Raw genomic sequence first — 18,870 nt, 5'->3', positions numbered from 1 at the left:
GCTGGTCCAAGTGACCAGGTGAGGGTAGGTGGACTTGAGTAGCCCCAAAGAGCCACTCCACTGCTGTGAGAGGCTCCGGAGGCAGCAGCAAGCCGATCTTTGGGAGGTTGGCAGGACTAACCATCGTGGAAGTTCAAGATTTCAGCTTTACACCCTGGATCAGGATCAACAGGAACTTTTTTTGGGTCCCCTTGTAACGCAAAAGAGGATGCAAGCACTTGCGGAAAGGCCAAGGAAGGCAGGGTCAGGTGTTGACTTTGATGCCAGGAGGCTGCCAGAGGAGCCCAGGTTTTTCCTGCCACGTTTCCCCGCTGAAGCGGTCGGGGACACGAGGCAGCAGCCGGGGAGCAGAGGAGGAGCAGAGCAAGCCCTGGGAAAGCAGCCTGGTTTCACCAACGTGTGTGCTGAAGAGCAAGAGTGGACAGGAGGTGACAGGGAGCGGTGGCGAGCCTTCGGCAGCCCGGGCAGGTGGCCTGTGAGCTGGGACAGGCGCTGCTGCACAACCGGCCTCTGCAAAGGAGCCCAAATCCAGAATTTCAGAAGTGCTAATTACTGTTAATTAGCTACAATTTGTGCTCGTAACCTCTGTTCTTAGCCAAGATGGCTGACAGCAGTGACAAACATTATTCATTTCCATGCAATAAATCAAGCTAAAGTTGCTTCTGTTATTTAGCCTATCATTTAGCATTTCATTAAATAGATATGTACACATACATCATCGTTGCCGAGGCTGTGTCAATCCCTTTCAGGGGCAAAGCTGCCTCTAATCAATCCCAGCAGCGCAGCGCGCCACGGAGAGGCTCCGGATTACCGTGCGCCAGGTTAGCATCTTGCTGAGCATCCATCAGGCACCGGTAGCTCATCTGCTGGTTGCACACCCGCTATTTAACCCGAGAGTTACTAACAGCAGCGCTGCTGTTGCTCCTAAAAGTGGCTGTGGCTTGGAGAGCTGGGGGCTGACCTGCAACCATCTGCAAGGTCCCTGTCAGAGCAAACATGCCTCTGCCGGGCTGGTGCTGGGCTTTCCGTCAGCTCCGGCATGGAAAGAGCAGCAGCCGAGGGGCTGAGAGCGCCGAGCTTTGGCTCAGGGCTGCTCTGCATCACCCTCCGTGCATCACTTCATCTTTGCACCTCTGACGGAGGGGAGGTAGCGACAGTTCGTGGGAGCACTGCTGCCGTGTGCGGTAGCAATAAGGTTGTAAGGGTGAAGCAGGGGCGGCAGTGCCCGACACGATAGGACGTGGTGGCGGTGGAGGGCGAGGAGCAGCGCTGTGGTTGCACTGTGCGCTGCAAAGGTCCCCTCTGTTTGCTGCTGGCCTCTGCTGAGCTGGAGAACATGTTCGTTTTCACGATGGGCAGAAATAAAGAAGGCGTGGCGTTAAAATGAGCCTGGAGCTTCAAAGAGTAGCAAAACGCTGGCACTACAGTATTTCTGGGCACATGCAGCTCTCACAGCGCTGAGGAACCTGTTCTCCAGCGCAGAACAGCAGCTACTGCCCTCGTGCAGCCCCAGCAGCGCTGGGGTCTCCCCCTCTGTGCCGATGAGCGTGCGGGTGCTGAGCGGGGCGAGGCGGGAGCTTTCTGCTGGAGCTCCGCCGATCCATCCGTGCGGTCCAGCCTGGAGCGGGAGCTCCCCTTCCTTGCACAGGAGCTGGGCACCCCGGGGTTCAGCCCGGGCCCTGCTTTGCCACGGCATCTTCTTACCTCACACCGTGCTCGGGGAGGGCTCTGCCTCTTGCTCCTCCGAGGCTTTCTGGTTGGGCTGCCCGGTCCGAGGGGCTAACGGGAACAGCTCTGATTTGCCCGTGTGGCACCACGCGTTCGGTGCCCTCCCTCTCCCAGCACTCCATAAATAAATTCCCCTAGTCCATCCTAGCACACTGTATCAATCTTGTTTAATAGACTGGAAAGCTTATTGCATGGCGGCAGGTCGCAAGGAGTGTCGAGGTGATGGATTGCGCCTTCCCAGAGTCGAGCGTCGTTGATGTATAATGAAATATTTATGATTTATTCCAGCTAATAAACTGGAGTGAAGTGTGTGATGTATGTGAGCAGATGGGGGATCTATTGATGCAGTTTTCATTGCGTGGGGGAAGGGAAAGGTTTATGTCCATAACGGAGACGTGTCGCAGAGCCTCCTGTCCCTCTGCCCATCAAGGTGGGCACTTGGCTGCAGAGAGGACAGATTATCTAATTCCTATAGACGCCCTTTAGCGCTCGCCTTCTAATCGTTTGTCCTCTCCATGTCTCATCCCGTGGCTTTGTCAAGCAGAGGAACCTCTGGCAGTGGGGAAAACCCATTTCTTTGAGCATTGGGCTTGGGGCTGGGAGCTGTGCGGGGAGCTGGTGCTGAGAGGGGTGGGAAAACCATTCCCTTCCCTGGCCGTGGGCAGAGTGGCTGCAGGAGTGTCACTGCCATGCCACGCTCTGCAGCTTCCCGGTGCCTCTCTGTCTGCGTTACCTACAGAAGAAATAACTTCCATGGATTTAGGAGACCAGTGAGACACTGAATTGCCCTGGAAAGACCGGGGAACCTTGAAACCTGTGGGGAGAAGTCTTCATCCATGTGAGGCGCGATGGGCACGTGGCGCTCGTTGCTGCAGGATGCTCCCAAAGCCGACAGCTTGGTGTTCAGAGCGGGAAGGAGCATTTCTGTGCTCAGCTGCTGGGCTGTGTGTAACAGCCCGGGATGGACCTAATCTGCAGGCAGGACCCTGATCCTGCCCAGCTTCTCCAGAAAACCTGTGTCCAAAGGCAGGAGGACGTGCCTGCCAGCTGTGGTCCCACAGCTGCCCTGGACTGGGCGGGGTGGCCATCGCTAGCCCCGGCTGGGCCCCTGCGTGCCCCGCTTGAGCTGTGTGTGCTGGTGAGATCTGGCCCGGGGCCTGGGACTCGCTCCCCCAAAGCCCTGTTCAGGCAAAGGGGGTTTGAGCCCCCAGATCTTCGCTCAGCTCTCCGAACCGGTGAGAGTATCAGGATCGGGACTCAGGCTTTTCACCGCTTGCCCAGACTTGTTAGACCAATCCTGCCTGGAAAATAAATCATCGTCTTAATCACCGATGTGTGTCTCTTTGCCAGAGGGTGAGCTCTGCCTCAGCCTGGGGTGGACCAGGAGCATCAACAACCCTTTTAGGGCAGTGGGAGACAGGTAAGAGTTAATCGCAGGGTAAAGCAGAGATGGATGCACAACCTCCAGCCCACTGCTCTGGTGTGAGCAGCGAGGGAGGCCACTTCGCATCCCGCCGCTGTCCTGCCAGCTGTTCCCGTTTCTGCCTAATTAGTCTCCGGATCAGCATGCTTTGAGATTCCCGGCTGAAAGGCACCGGAGAAGGGCAAAGACTGATTATTCCAACCACCTCCCTGCAAGCTTCCCAGGGGTCTGCCAGCTGGGAGCCTGCTGGTCCCCCCGACATGCTCATTTGGTGAGAGGGGAAATTCCCCAGGTAGGGCGAGTGCAGAGGAATCCAGGAGGGTGAGCGCCTCGCTCTGTCTCTTATCTCTGGAAGTGAGGGATCGTCATGCCAGGAGAGCAGCTGACAGCAGGGGATCCCTCCTGGAGTTCAGGGTGGGGGAAAAAAGAGCTTAAAGGCTCCCAGAAGAGCAGGTGTTGAGGCCGGCAGGAGCGGAGCATCGGCAGCATCGCAGCAGGGCCGGGAGCTCGGTGCAGCCGGTGGCACCGACCGCAGCAGTGCCGGCAGGGCAGGAGGAGCCCAGGCTCTGGTTTGGGTAGGGAGCAGCACCCAGCTGCCCCTGCCACCCCCTGACAGCCTGTCAGCAGCTGCCCGGCAGAGGGAACAGGGATGGCTTGGGGCTGTTTCGCTCGGCGCAGCTGGAGTGGCCGGTGGCGATTTCTCGTGGTGGTTGTGGGGCTGGTCCAGCCCCAGCCCCTATAACAGCAGGGCCAGGCTGGGGGCACGGCTGCGGGCCAGGACACATGCTGTGGCAGGGGAGGTGACCGATCAAAACGCTTTCTCAGGGATCATCCAGGCTGGGCCATCAACGGGGGCCCTGCAGGGCATGCTGAGGGAGGTCTGCTGGCTGTCCCCTGCCACCCTGCCCTGTCCACGGGGACTGTCCCCAAAGGAGCAGCCACACGGGTCTCTTCTGTGTCCCTACGGGTCAGTGTCTGCTGGAAGAGTGGCTGCAAGACGTCCCCGCTCTCCAGCCCAGCTCTCTGAGGAACGCTGCATGAAGCATTTGAAAGCTGAGACTTAATTTGCAAAATCTGGAATGATTCGTTAACATCAAAAGGTCTAATTAATATTAGAAAGCACTTAAACTACATTCTGCTGCTGGCAGGGAAGAGCCCACCAGCATTCCCTGTGCCGCTCCAGCCCTGGAGACCCGGCTTGCCCCCCGCCGGGCTCCTCACCTTCATGTTTTATTGCAGGCACTTTTGAAACCTGGAAAAGCCACTCCAGCAGCCAGGAAGCTGTTAAATAAGCAGCTCCAGCCTGCTGGGTCAGCAAGCACTTTCCACCAGGAACAAATCACTTAGGTAGTACCGTGGGGCGGACGAAGGCAGCATGCCGAGCCCAGCCTTGCCTGAGAGCACCATTTACCCGGGGCAAGGGCTGTGCCCCACGCCGGGGGATGTTTTGTAGCATCTGATCAAGACACTGGAGCTCCCCATGAGAACATTAGCTGCCACAATGGCAGGAGGGTAAAAAATAATCCATTTTTTCATTCTCAACAAAATGGATTCCCTTTCCAAGGGATGTTTTGCTGTCTCCTGTTATTTTCTGCTGTGCTGTGCTTGGGCTGCACAGCAAAAGCACCATGGTCTGCAAAAGCGCCATGTAATTGTGAACAAGAGTGGCAGGGACCTTTGCGGACCCTTCTGCCATGGGATCCCCTGGGGAGACAGAGTCATGAGGCTTTCTCCTCTGACACCACACTGTGCACGATGCTTCTCCTAATGCCTCCCGTGTGCTTCCAGCAAAGCATTCGTACACTTCTGCTTCTGGCCTTGTCTTCTGCAAGCGCCCCTGTGAAGGCTGGACCTGGCCTGAGCCCAGGCTGTCCTCACCACGCTGCCAGTGCCTGAGCGGGACCCAGGGAAAGGCTGTGCTTGGGGCTGGACTCAAGTCCAGGGCACCGGCATCCCTTCCCTGCTGCTTTTCCCTGCTGCTGATGTGCACGAATGCTGCCGTGCCAAGCATTACCAGTGCCAGCTCTGCCCAGCTTCAATCCTGCCCAGCAACGCAGCCAGGGAGGTCCTGAGCGAGTCTTTCGCATTGCAGCTGCAAACAGCAAAATCCACTCGGTCTGACGCTCCCAGGCCAGGCTCTCTTTGTGGTGTTGGTCGCCTGCGTGGCTTCGGTTTGCAAACCTTGCAGCACGCGTCCTCGGGCGCCTGTGCTCTCCTGCCTCCCACCTGCTGGGGCGGCACGGCGAGCTGCTTGGGAGGCGCCTGGCGCTTCTCTTCTGGGGAGCTTTAAATACAAAGGAATAGGTGTATAAATGTGGGGCTGGTGAAAAACCTCCCAGAAGCCAGGAAAGGCCGTGTGACAATTTGCAAGTCAGTGTGGTGCCGCGTTGCTCTCGCGTCGCCTCGGCGTGCCAGTTTTCAGCCCGCAGAGCCGCAGCTGAAGCTCGCACGTCGCGGCGCAGCTGACACTGTCATTGCCGCAAAGCTGGCGACACGTGTTACCAAACAAGCTTTCATCTCGCCGTCCTTCCAGGCACCCGAGTGACATCTGTCCCCGGTGAGCAGGGATGTCGGGGCGGCACGGGCTGTGGCTGGGGTGGTGGGCTCCTCCTGGGTGCCGCCCTCTCCTCAGCACCCATTTGCAGGGCTGAGATCTTTGCTTAATGAAGCCCAGTGGGCCAGACCCATTACGAGGGCAACACTTCACTGTTCGCTGGGTTTTTCCAGCAGATCCTAAGACAGTCCCGGCTCTGCATCTAGACTGGACTGAAGTCACTGTTCCTCGTGATTTACCTGAAAAGTCTCATTCTTTCCTGTGCACTTCTGCTCTCTCAGAGCTTCTCCAAGCTGCTCAGCGTTTCATTTCTCCAGCCAAAGTGTTCTCTTGGTCAGTGGCTGGTTCAAATGTTTGCTCATGACACCTTTGATGTAGAAACGTTGCAATGCTTGCCAGGAGCAAGCTGTCCCATGGGTGAGGGTGTTGGTACAGGAGCTCCAGGGAGGGTTTGCTCCTGTAAGCTCTGCTCTTGGGAGCAAAGAGGCTCTTGTTCAGCACGTCCTGGGAAAGTGGCTCGGGCACCGTGTCCGTCGCTGGGAGATCTCTCGGCTATGCGAAGGAGGGGCACGAACTGAAGGCCATAGTGGCAGAATCACAAGGGCCCTTTCATCTTTGCAACAAGTATTTTGCAACTTGAAGAGCCTCATTGCACAAATCTCTGCGGTTTGAGTTTGGAAATAGGCTCTGCATTGCAGCGTGTCTGCTTCTTAGAGTTCATCTGGGCAAGGTGTGCATCCACAGTCCAGCAGCCATTGCCAAGTATCTAGCTATAGACGACCCTTCCCTCTAAACAGATCTTACCAAAAAGCCTCATTTTTAAAGCAAAAGTAACCTTGAAAAGGTATATAAATAGATATATAAAATATATATATCAAAATATAAAAAAGATATATAAAATAGATATATAAAAGACATGTAGATACGGCTATGGCTATGGCTATGGCTAGATATAGATATATCTATAGATATAGATATAAAAGACCATGTTGGATGAAGCTTTGAGCAACCTGAAGGTGCCTCTGCCGGTGGCAGGGGGCTGGAACTAGATGATCTTTAAGGTCCCTTCCAACCCAAACCATTCTATGATTCTATGAGTTTATATATACACACACACATAGATATATAAATTGTCTGAAACTCCGGCAAAGTGCAGCCCACCCCCAGCTCAACCAGCGCAGGAGCCTGTTCAGTATGCAGCTCAGCAGAGCCTTTAACATTTCGCAGAACAGATGCCCACTGAGCATCTTGAAACAAATCCAAAGATAGCGGTGACGGCTGCTGTCAGGGAAACAATAATCCCACGGCCTCGCCAGCATCAGCTGCACCGCAGCACCGGAGCTGAGCCACGTGCGACGGAGGCTTCTGCCGCTGGCTGCTTTGTCTGATGAAAGGAGCCTGGTCGGAGGTGGCCCGGGCAAGCAGAGGCGGAGATGTGGTGTCAGAGACCATAATCTTCTCATCAGCCAGAATCCCCTGCCCTGTGCAGCTGGCTGCGAGGAGGGAAATACTGTTTCTGGCTCCTTGCTGTGGGAAGCATCTGAGCACGGGCACGGCTGTCCTGGCCCTGCTGCTTTGTGCTGCCTGGGCGATTCCTGTGCCAGCAGGAGGAGGGAGGGAAAGGCTTTGGGAGCGAGGACGGAGGGGTGATGGGGTGCTATTGGGGTTCACCATTCCCAAGCTGAGATTGTCTCACTGCTGCGAGCTCACGTCAGTCCTCCTGAAACCAGAGTAGGCAGGAGGACTCTGGTATCTTTGGGCTGGCTGGGCTCCTCTTCCAAACGTGGTTTGGAAAGTGGTGTCATCCCATGGGGGCCAGTTCTGTTCCCTGCTCAGAAATCCTCCCCCGTCGCCTCTGTTGCCCCTGCCAGCCAGGGAGGAGGTGCCGGCACTGGCAAAGCGCTCGGAGGCTGCTGGGCAAGGAGCGCCGTGGTCTGCAGCCTGCTGGAGGTAGCAGCCTGCATAACGGAGCAGAAAAAGCCAGGGCAGCCGGGGTGGATGGAGCACAGCGGCAGCAGTGGGGCTGCCTGCAGGGGCTGGGTGGGCTCATGCACCACCAGGCACAGGGACCCACGTTGGGAGCCCAGGGGAGGAGGGCACAACCCTTGCCATGGGCCCTCGGCGCAGTGCCAGGTTTGGAAATGATGCTCTTAGCACTGTTTAACGGCAGCATGTGGGGGAGAGTCATTAAGCAAACGACAGCATCCTTTTAACTAGTCTCACTGGCCCAGGAAATCCCCGCTGGCCTGGGAGGCAGCGAGCGCTTTGCTGCGCTGGATGTGCCGGCGCACACGCCGTCTTGATGTGCTCGGCTGGTAGCAGATGGCGCGGGGCAGAGGGTAACGTGGCTGTCCTCGGCGGATGTCGGTCCCCTGGAGCGTGCTCCGTCGTGTCAGCACGGGAAGTGACAGCAAGACCCTGATGCTCGGCTTACGGGAGAGGGGAGATGGAAAGAAAGAGACGGGGAAATTACAGAGCTCGTCTCAGAAGCTCACAATAATCACAATAATAATGCTAACCACCCGCCTTGCCGTGCTGGTGACGGGGCTGAAGGGATCCATGCGAGAAGCAGCAATGGGAGCACGGGGATGGAAGGTGAGTGGTGAGGAGGGGGTCTCTCCTCCCTCTCCCTGCCCAGTCTGAAATGACTCTTCCTCCTGCCCCCGGCTTTGTGGAGAACATCTGGGAGCGCGACAGCCCAGGGAGCATGGCTCCTTCAAAAAGCACATTTCGCAGTTGGCAGCAGCACTTCTTTGAGCGCGGGGCACATCTCCATGGGCAGGTGTGAGCAGACATTGCCCATGCTCCTGCCAGAGCCGGGAAGGCAGGGGCCGGCCGTGCAGTGACGCTCGCGATGGCTATGCAGGGACATTTGCGATGGCTATGCAGGGATGTTGGCCATGGCCGTGCAGGGACGCCCACGATGGCTATGCAGGGACGCCCACGATGGCTATGCAGGGGTGCTGGCCATGGCCATGCAGGGGTGCTGGCCATGGCCGTGCAGGGATGGTCACGAGGGCTTGCCATCAGCCAGCCTGGCTCCAGCTGCCGCCCAGCTGAGCCGGCCGGGCACCGTGTCCAGCCGAACGAGCCTGCTCCAGCGCCAGGCTCCAGCGCAGCGCCCGCATCGCCTCGGCACGGCTTGTGGGGCCGGGATGGGTACGCCACACAGCACTGGGAGCTCAGGCTGCTGCCAGCTTGGGTGTTTTGTTATGGTACAGGCATGCCCTGAAATCCTGCTGCTGTAAGCAAGGCACAGAGACTTCCCTTGCTGCAAAATGGGATCTAAGGCCAGGCATTGCTGGGTCTTGTGTGTCCCGCTCTGCCCAGGCCCCGTGCACGGGGAGAGGGAGCAGGTCAGAGACAAGACCCCGGTGACAGGCTCTGCCCTTGCAGTTTGTTTTGCTAACAGGCTCCAGAGAAATCAGCCGTGGCTGATGCCTCCCCGACAAACTCAAGGGCACGCAGGGATGTGAATTCAGTCCTTGCTCATTGTAAGGAGAGATAAGGGGAGCGAGTCATCCGGGGAGGCTCAGGGTCCTTCAGCTTTCATGCTGGGAGACCTTGGTGCAGAGAAATCTCCTGCCCCCACGCAGGTCTGTCTCATGGACCCAACTGTCCCTTGGACCTATCCCTGGGACCGTTCTCCCCATCACAGAGCAGGGGAAAATGCTAATGTGGCAGCTTTTGTATGCTTGAATCCTGAAGAGCAACATGGGAACTGCGTGTCATTGAACGAGGTCTGAATTCCCTCTCCTCTCACTGTCTTCTCAGTATGAATAAGCGGCTCCTGATCTCCCTGCCGAAAGCTCGTGGCTCTCCGGTCCCCCAGTGCCACGTTTTAATTAATGTTCGCTCTCCAGCCCCGTGTCAGTCACACATGCCACAGTGATACCGGGCGTAGAAGGTAGTTTATCACAGCAGTCATGAATTCCTTTCAACCCCGAGCAGCCAAACACCCAGAGAGCCCAAGTTTAAAACTCTCCCACAACTTTAAAATATTCCAGACAGCCTTCAACATCCAGGAGCGTGCCAACAGGCAGGCAGGCAAATACAGGAACAATTAATCATTCCCTGGCTGAACTGAGCAAGATGAGCTGCTCAGGATTTTGGCATCTGCCAGCTGAGCGGGGACACAGCTCTTCTGGGGAACAGACCAAATTTCAGAACTGATTCTGATATTTCATTGCTTTGACACCATAAATCTCTGGGCTTTCGGTGCCTTTGCACACACCACACGCAAACCCCGTGGCGTGCCAGAGGTGAGCTGGAAATGGGGGTTTTTTTTGTAAAGCTGCGTAGCTGGTGGATGTGTCCTAAGGTACCTGGGCTGTGAAGTGTGCTGGGAGCGCTGCAAAGCAGCACTGGAGGGCAACGGGGGGCAGGAGGAGCACTGGGAAGGAGGGGAGTGAGGTGGGGTTCAGCTGTACGAACGGTGGGGTGTGCTCACCTCTGCGGGGTGACACTGGGAGTCCCCTGGAGGAGAGGGGACCTCATCTCTGAAGGAGAGGACAGGGATCTATGCGGTCCTTGGCAGTAGGAAGGCAATTCCTTGGGCCACTCGAGTCCCCAGGTCTCGACCCGTACCAGAGCCCATGTGCTCCTTACACAGCTTTCATCCAAAACAGAGGTTTAGCAGGTCCTCCTGGCTCAGCGGGGCCCTGGCCCAGGGATGCTGCGGTCCAGGACCCCGGGCTGTCCTCGTTCCCCAGATCTGGGACACACGCCCGGGCACAGGGCAAGGCAAGCGAGCGTGGGAACTCCCGCAGCCCCAGCAGTGCCAGTTCACCCTGTTTTGTTGGAAGCTGCTTTTTCCTGCTGCCAATCTCTGTCTCATCTCCCTGTTTGAGCTTTCCAGCCGGCAGTGAAATGAGGTCTGCGAGCGAAGCCGCAGCGGGGAGCGGGCCGGGTGTGTGGACACAATGGCAGTGCGTATCATTAAGGAGAGGACGGAGACTGACATGCAGAGCGGGGAGAGCTAAGGGCCCCCCTGGTGCTGCCATCAAGGCTCTGAAATGGAAATGTGAGGTCCCGAGCCCCCCCGCCTCACCCACCGGTTGGCAAAGGCTCTATTAGCAGGATGTGAGTAATCATCTTAAGTAGCTATCAAAGTACACCAGCTTGTTAAGCATTTAGCCAGGTTGTGCTGACATGACCTCTCTCCTCAATCTTCCCAGCCTCAGCGTGAGCAGCTAATTACGGGATCACACCTGCCACACGCCTCCTCCCTCTGCAGAAAGGACAGGTCGGATCCAACATGTTGCTTAGGACAGTCTTGTCTTCCCGACATCATCCCCCATCTTTTTTTTATTAGTAGTAGCCAGGCAGGAGTGGAGGAAAGCCCCCCTCACGAGCAGCAGCATTAAGAGCTGGAAGTCCCCAGAGCAAGGGCTGCTCCGGGGGATGGCAGGGGCTGGTGGCTGCGGTCGGGGCGCGCACACAGCGCTGGAGCTGCTGGGAAAGATCCACCATGGGTTTTGCAGGCTGCTGGAGGCGGGTGTCTCATTGCCGGCACGAGCAAGCGGAGGCTGGGGACCATGTGATGGGGGCTGAGCAGCCCCGGTGATGGGGCAAGGAGTCACATCCTACCGGGACAGGACAAGCGATTTCTTTGCCAGGAAGGCAAGGAAAGGGCTGAGCTGCAGCCTGTTTGCCTTGTGGTCCATGTCGAGAGTGCTCCAGTGATCATCTTGACCTGCAGCAATGGCTCCTGTTTTCATTGCGTCCATATTAAAGGGCTTCTGGGTGCATAGCCTTATTTTTTTCCCTTTCCCTCCGTAGAAAAGCAATGGCTCTCTCCCCTCTGCGTGACTCCGGGAGCAGGCTGGCGTGTGGGGAAGGCTGGCACCCCATCCCTGCGGTCTCTGCAGAGATGCTTGTGACGCTGAGCGTGGCTCTCCCCGCATGTCCGTACAGTGAGCCGGGCTCAGCGCATCACCCGAGTGTCACATTCGCGTGTTGGGAAAGGCGGAGGAGAAGCAAAGGGACAGACTCTGACAGAGCCCGCTTTACTTTTCAGGAGACACGGCAGTGTACAAAGACTGCGTTTACTGGATCAAGGGCCGCACCTCGGTAGACATCATCAAAAACGGGGGGTTCAAAATCAGCGCTCTGGAGGTGGAGCGTCATCTGCTCGCGCACCCGCACATCACAGGTACGCTGCTCTTCCCTGGTCCCCCACCGTGCCGAGAAGGGACGGCGCGTGGGAGCCTGGCCCTAGCGACAGCCCTGGCTCGGCGGGTGCAGACGCAAGGCTGCCCGAGGGCTCGTGCCGGGAGGCTCTTTCCCAGCCTTCCCATTAGCGAGGCTGGGTCCGAGCGAAGAGCAGGCTGCATTTAAAGCCTGCCGTTACTTGTCTCCCAGGGCTGAAGCCGTGAAGCCTGCAGACAAGTGCCGAGTCAGCAGCCGCTCTCATCTGATTTTGGAAATGAGACTATAATGAAATCTGTCCTGCCCTTGTGCGTGACCCTGTACGAGGGGATGGAAGCAGTGCCCCAGCTTCACACCACTCTGCATCACATTCTTCCCCACTGACTCTAAATTACTCAAACCGTGAGGCTTTCTGCCTTTTCCTTGGTGAAAAGCTCTGTTCTTGGAAATTCTGTCAGCACAGAAGTCCCGCTGTTCTCCTGTACTAACATCCCAGGGCATCTTCCTCCACATACTGCTCTTCCCTGCACCCCACTGCTGCTGGCACCTTACTGGCGGTGCTGAGCCCCTCTTCAACCCCACCCCTCACCCCAGAAATCGCTGGCGTTTCTCAGGCCGAGTCCTCTGCTCTCTCTGCAGACGTGGCTGTGATCGGGCCGCCGGACATGGTCTGGGGCCAGCGGGTCAGTGCTGTCGTGCAGCTGCGCAAGGGCAAGATGCTCTCTGTGAAGGACCTGAAGGACTGGGCCAGGTAAGGTGCCACGGGGCGGTGCACGGCGAGTAGCACAGCACGGGGGAGGGCAGGCTCAAAGCCTGCAGCACCCTCATTAGGGACAGGCCAGAGGAGGGGTGAAGGGGTGGCCACGAGCAACGTTGTGCCTCAGGCTCTGGGGATGGAGAAAAAACCACAGCTCCAACCAAGAGGTCACTGAGCATGTGAATTAATGGAAATAAATGGGCATCTTGCCCCAAAAGTGCCTTTCATAGATGACCTGCACGGTGCGGCCAAGTGGCTCTTACCCCGCAGCCCTGAGCGCAGCCGCTGGCAGAAAGCACGGAGCCAGCACCAGGGCAGGGGGAGCTTCACATTTCCTCAGCAGCAAGAACATTTGCTCAGCTTTTCCCCAGCGCTGCTGCAATTACTCCTTGCTGACCTTCCTACCTGCTGGAAGCCGGCCCAGCCCAGTCCCCAGTTAACCCCGGAGACGTCTCCCCTGGGGTTTGGAGAGGTGGGGGACACCAGAGCTCATGGACCTTGCTCGGTACCAGTGATCCGTGCCTTTCTGGAGAGCACGGCACAGCGTGGCCGCCTGCCATCCTGCAAGGTTTCAGCGTGGAAACCTGCGCCTCCCCGTTCAGATCGGTCAGAGAGCGGCCAGTGCCGAGGCTTCGGGCACCAGCCGTGGGAGCGGGAGCAGGCGGGAGCCAGGAAGCAGAACCACCAGGTTTATCGCTAATATTCCATTAGCAAAATATTTAATAGCAGATTCTTTCTTTTCCTGGCAACTCCCTCCTTCAGGCTGCGGATATTTTTGGCGAGGCTGGCGCTATTTTGTAAGCGGCAGGAGCACTTGTTTCATCAGGGGCTGCGCAGCAGCCAATTAAAGATTTCCCCTGGATCTGCAAAAATCACAGTTGGGGGAACTGCGATTTAGCAAATGCAAGGAAGACGCTAGCTGGCCGGCTGCTGCTCTGATTAAACAGTTACGTAGTGGGGGAAGAGAAGCAAACAAAGAAACCAAACCCACACCAGGTTGCTGCTCAGGCAGAGGGGCCAAGACCACGCCAGGGTGTCCCTCCTGCTGCTGTGCACACATTAACCCTCTGGCTGCTGGTCATCTGGGACTCCTGCTCCTCCCAGGGCAGCCCACGGCCACCAGCAGCTTTTGCTTGATTTTACCAATGTCCTGTTGCAAGCTGAGGTGCCCCTTCCTGGCCAGGCTCAGCCTGTCCTGGTCGGTTCGGGGCCTGGCGCTCCGGGGTTCTCCATCCAGGACCCTTCATGGCCTCAGCACGGGGCAGGAGTGATGGAGAACAGGGAAGGGAGATAGTCACCACGCTGTCACATCGGTGACCCCTCAGATCCCTTCTTCGGCCACCCACGTGCACTTTGCGGGTCACCCAGGTGTTGCTCTGGGGGTCCCTGGCACAGGGCAGGGGGCTGCAGCCCCTGCCTGCCCCGCTTTGTCCCTGCCCGTGCCTTCCGGTCGCCGTCCCCGGCTCCGTGCGCAGACGCGATGCTGCTCTGCCCGCGCAGACCAAGGGCAGGACCCTTGAAACAAAAGCCCCCAGAGGGTCGGAGGGACCGACCACCCACCCGGGCTGCTCCGGGGCTGCTGCTCCCTGCTCAGCTCTGGCTCCAGGCACGGCTCCGGCTCCCCCGTCTGCCTCTCGCCCTGTCGCTCCCCTTTAGTTTTTATGTCATTTACATTCGTTTGGCCCTTTTTCTCGCACTCCCTGGCAGGAGACACATGTCCCTCTTCAGAGTGATTCATTTTGCGGTTTTCGCCTCCAATTGTGCTTCCCGGCGACAGGCGCCATCCCAAGTTAGAGGCATCCATATGGCAGGGGGTGCTGGTGGCGGGCGGGGGGGGGGGAGGAGGAGGGCCAGGCGATGGTTGAAGGGCTCAGCAGACTTGGCATCTCGCATTAGAGTCAGTGCCAGGACGCTGCTGGAGCTGGGCGCGGCCCCAGGTTGGTGACACACAGGCAGCAGAAGGCAGGAGAACCCCCCCTCTGCGCTTTGCAAAGGGCACGGGGACGATACCCGGCGCTCAGGCTCCCTCCCGCAGCGGGAAGACCCCCCCCCCCATGGGCCGGAGCACAGGGCTGCGAGTCACTGGCAAGTCGCCGGCGCGCCGGGGCGGTGGCTCACCTGCGGTCTCGGTCTTTGGGGACGGGCAGCAGCACGTGGGGGTTCAGCACCCATCACGCCGCTGCGCTGTTTTCCCGTGCCGTCTCTAACGAGGAGGGTCGATGGGGCCACGTCAGGGGCTCTGCTCCGGCTCGCTTGCCAAAGGCTCTCTGTGCCCCTTCCCAAGGGGTGGGTGGGTGGCGCTGCATTCACGGGTGCTGCGTGGCAGGGCTGGCACCCGAGGACGACCCAGCACAGGCAGGGCCCTCACTGCTGGGGCTGAAGCCAGGTACCGGTAACAGGGTCTATCACCAGCCCAAAACACAGCAAGTGATGAGCCAGGTCCAGGGAGCAACCAGGGAGCACAGGCAGGAGCAAAACAGGGCCAGAGATGAGCTACAGCGTGGGGCCAAAGTCCTCCCAGGAAAAGGGGCCAAGGACGGAGCTGGAGATGAGCTCTGCGCCTCTGAGGGGTCCCTCCAGCGATGAGCTGATGGCAGCACAGCTCCCTGCAGAGACAGGCTGGGAGCAGGTACCCCACAGCACAGCTCAGGAGGAGGCTGGGGCCCAGGGCTGAGCCTAAGCAGGCTCCTGGGGCATGGGTGGGTGTCCCAGGTGGGGCTGCTCAGGGCAGTTGGGGCTGTGGGTGCCCTCAGGACAGCTTGTCCTGCAGAGGGGCTGCTCTCCAGCCCCCTTCTTCTGCAGCACAGAAATATGTGACCACAGAACAGTGCGACCACTGAGTCCCACCGGTCGCCCGTGGTCTGTGTTGAGCCCTTAGGAGAGAGCCAGGGCGTGCTCTGCATTCAGCCAAAGCCGCTTGCCCCGCTGCCTGGAGAGCCACGGCTGGGGCGGCTCGCTCGTACACGGTGGCTGCCTGCAGGGTGCAGGGTCCGGGAGCAAATCCCCGCTGGGTCCGGCGGCGTTTGTGAGGTCTCAGGACAGGCTCTGTAGGATGGAGGGGCTGGAAGCACCGGTCTCTCGGCTGTAACGGACTGCACTTCTATGTTGCAGGGACACCATGGCACCGTACACCATCCCGACAGAGCTGATCGTGGTGGAGGAGATCCCACGCAATCAGATGGGAAAAGTCAACAAGAAAGAGCTGCTGCAGCGCTTTTACCCAGCCTAGAGCACGGCCTCGGGCCAGGAGTGGGAGCCTGGGGGTGTTTGGTCCTCCACCGCATCCGTTCTCCCTCTGCGACGGCGCTGACGAGGTACCAGCGGTGATTAGCAGTGGCAGGACTGGGCTCACTGCAGTCTGGCCCATGAATAAAGTCCGATAAAAGCAGGATTCATCCCACGTGGTCTCTTTGGCCGAGCTGAGCCAGAGCTGCAGGGCCACCTTCCTCATGCAGGAGCCATTTGCAGGAGGCTCAGGGCAGTCCTAGGTCTAGAAGCGAACCATGGGATGACACTCTGGGGGTCCTGGGTCAGGACTGCCCCCCATGCCAGTGCCAGCAGCAGGCACGTGCTGGCCAGGGTTGCTCTATCTAGCTCCCACCCAGGTGGTGGGAGGCAAGTGAAAAGCAAACACCACAAACACCTCTACATCCACCCCGAGCCGGTCCCAGCAGCAGCTGCTCTGGGGCAGACAAACCCCGCTGGCCCTCGGTGGGTCTCAGCCGTGTGATGCCAGCCCCCCAGAGCCACTCTGCCTGGGTGGGAAGGGCTGTCTGGGCTCCCCTGTATTGCCTTCGTCTGCCTCTGGATGCTCATCCCCGGTCCCATGATAGCTCTGCCTCAGACCACACACAACTCATCGCCGGATGAAATTACTCTTTAGATTAAACTCCCGTCTTCAGCCAGCTGTGGTGATGCCTGGTAATTTTGCCTCCTTGCTGCCATTTCCCACAGATTCAGCAACTTTCCCCAGAGTTTGGTTTATCCTGAGGGAGAGTCCGCCATCCACCCCCCCGCACCACCAAGCACCACCTCCCATTTCCCGGCAGAAGCGAAGAATAAATACAAAATCACAAATAAATACTGGCTGCACTTACCAACCCGGTGCAGCTCCCGCTCCAGCCGGGCCCTGGCGTGGGGCGATGGCAGGGGTGCCGGCACCGCCGGGACGGTGCCCCGCCGCCCTGGTCGGTGCTGGGGGCCACTCCTCCACCTGCGACACCCATCCCATAACAGAGGGGGAGAGACAGCGGGGAGGAAGGGGCAGGGATGGCTGCCAGGGGCTTGCAGTGACCGCAGTGCAATGGGAGAGCCGTGAAGCATTGAATATTGTGCGGAGAGCCCGGGGAGAAGGGGAGGAGCGGTGCGGCCAGGCAGGAGCTGGAGATGGGCTCAGTTTTTGGCCAGGGTGAGCACACAGCACGGCCATGGCGTGGCGAGGGGTGCAACCACAGTGGGCACAGGGTCCGGTATGGGCTGGGGGCAGAGCCGAGCAGGGCGTTGGAGGCACTGGGGAACAGGTGCAGCATGAATTATACTGCATGTGTGCTCCTGTGCCTGTACGTGTGTGTGCGTGTGCTGACACCGGCACCCACGTTTAAAGGTCATCGATGCCCTGGAGGACAGGCGGTATCGATAAACCTTACCTTCAGAAACGGATTTCTGTCCCTGTTTGACTTCACGCGTGAGCTGCCGGCCATGCGGCGGTGGGGGTCCGTAACGCCGGAGGGGATGGCGGTCGTGCCCGGCAGCTCCCCGACCAGTGGGTCCATCCCCGGTGCAGGGACAGTCCACTGGGGAGGCAGCGTGGCAGGGGGATGCTGGTCCGCTCCTGTCCGATGCCAAGGGGGTGACAAGGACCCCCAGATTTCCCTGCCAGCCAATGGCACCCTGGGAGCACCAGGGAGGGCAAGGGGAACGGGGAGCACAAGTCATTACACTGAATACCTTTGTTAGGGTCAGCAGAGCCCCGAACATCTGGGAGGATAATTAATGAGTATGGAGAGGACATGGAGGGGACACAGTACCACAGGCTGGCAGACACGTGGTGCTGGGCAGAGGGACGGGCAGGACAGGGACAAAGGGGACAGGAAAGGGGAAGGGGATATGGATAGGGACGGGCTTCCTCCGCTGCAGCCCCTCCGTCCCACTCCACCCCGCCGGCACGGACAGGTCCAGCCGTGCACCCGCTCTGGCCATCCCTGCACCACGGCAGCGTCTCCAACGGCAGTGCCGGCACCTGGGTTTCGGCACCCCAGGCTCAGAAGGGGTTGGGACGGGGATCCCCAGGGCCCCCAGGGACCCCCAGAGCTCATGCAGCCACCCCTCACCGTCCCATGCTGGGCGGGCACAGCACACGGCCCCACCAGCACGGCACCCATTGCCCCCTCGCCGCGGCGTGCGGAGCCGAGCACCGGCGGCTCGCACCGGTCTGCGGGAGGGACCGAGCAGATCCTTTGTTAAAACATCAACGATGCAGTAAATTTTTTAACTTACCAAATAGATCAATATCAAATTATCATGTCTCACATTCATAACTCTTAAGCAAGCAACTATGGAGAGAGACAAGGTCACTGGAGAATAAATAGCAGCAAAAGCTCTTAATGATCTATCATTCTCGACAACCCCAGGCACCCAGCACCAGCCCGGTGACAAGATCATTAATAAAACTCTGCAGGAACGCTATCGATTGCTTTGATGGATGATCACAGGTAGCAAATACTGTAAAACACCTGGTTGTCACACACTAAAATGAGTAGTTTGACTCACACCTCGGCGCGGGGACCCGGCTGTGACTCTGCCGGGTTTTCCTCAGTGGCAGCTTTTGCAGGGAGGGTGGCCGGCAGCCGCAGCCCCCAGTTTGGGTCTATCACCCTTACTGGATCCCATGGTTCCCACCTCCACTCCTGTTCATCCCTTTAGATGGCACCTGTTAATTAAAAGCCTCATTAAAGCACCTGGTCTCGGTGCTCCAGAGCGCAGGCTGGGAGCTGAGCTGGCCAGAGATGGGTTTTGGTGACCCGGAGCCACTGGATGAACCTGGAGCTGAGCTCCAGCCCCTCGGTGCTGAATGTGGCCCCAGGACACCTGCACAGCCCAGCCGTCGGGGACCGGCGGGTGTCCCCAAGGCCATGGGCTTTGCCACCTCCGTGCTGTCTCTCTCTGGGGTGCAGGGGGAGGGGGCTGCACTCGTCCGCCAGGCGCTTCACTTGCGAGCCACGTCCGCATTGACGGTCTGATCATATGTACACAACCATT

General features: G+C 58.6%; 1 protein-coding gene across 3 annotated transcripts in view; it reads left to right on the top strand.

The window, feature by feature from the left end:
* Nucleotides 1-16,001, top strand: part of ACSF3 (acyl-CoA synthetase family member 3) — a 65,900-nt gene extending 49,899 nt beyond the window's left edge. For 2 of the 3 annotated variants that reach the window (XM_075101152.1, XM_075101153.1), the window contains exons 8-10: nt 11,725-11,859; nt 12,495-12,606; nt 15,724-16,001. In XM_075101152.1, coding sequence (XP_074957253.1) covers nt 11,725-11,859; nt 12,495-12,606; nt 15,724-15,841 — 365 coding nt within the window. In that variant the 3' untranslated portion in view covers nt 15,842-16,001. The remainder of the gene's footprint in view (nt 1-11,724; nt 11,860-12,494; nt 12,607-15,723) is intronic. The other variant, XM_075101156.1, reaches the window with a different exon arrangement.
* Nucleotides 16,002-18,870: the final 2,869 nt, after the last annotated feature.

This window comes from Phalacrocorax aristotelis, chromosome 8 (genome assembly GCF_949628215.1).
Source record: "Phalacrocorax aristotelis chromosome 8, bGulAri2.1, whole genome shotgun sequence".
NCBI lineage: Eukaryota > Metazoa > Chordata > Aves > Suliformes > Phalacrocoracidae > Phalacrocorax > Phalacrocorax aristotelis.
The sequence above is the reverse complement of the archived record's forward strand: the minus strand, read 5'-3'. Positions and strand labels throughout refer to the sequence as shown.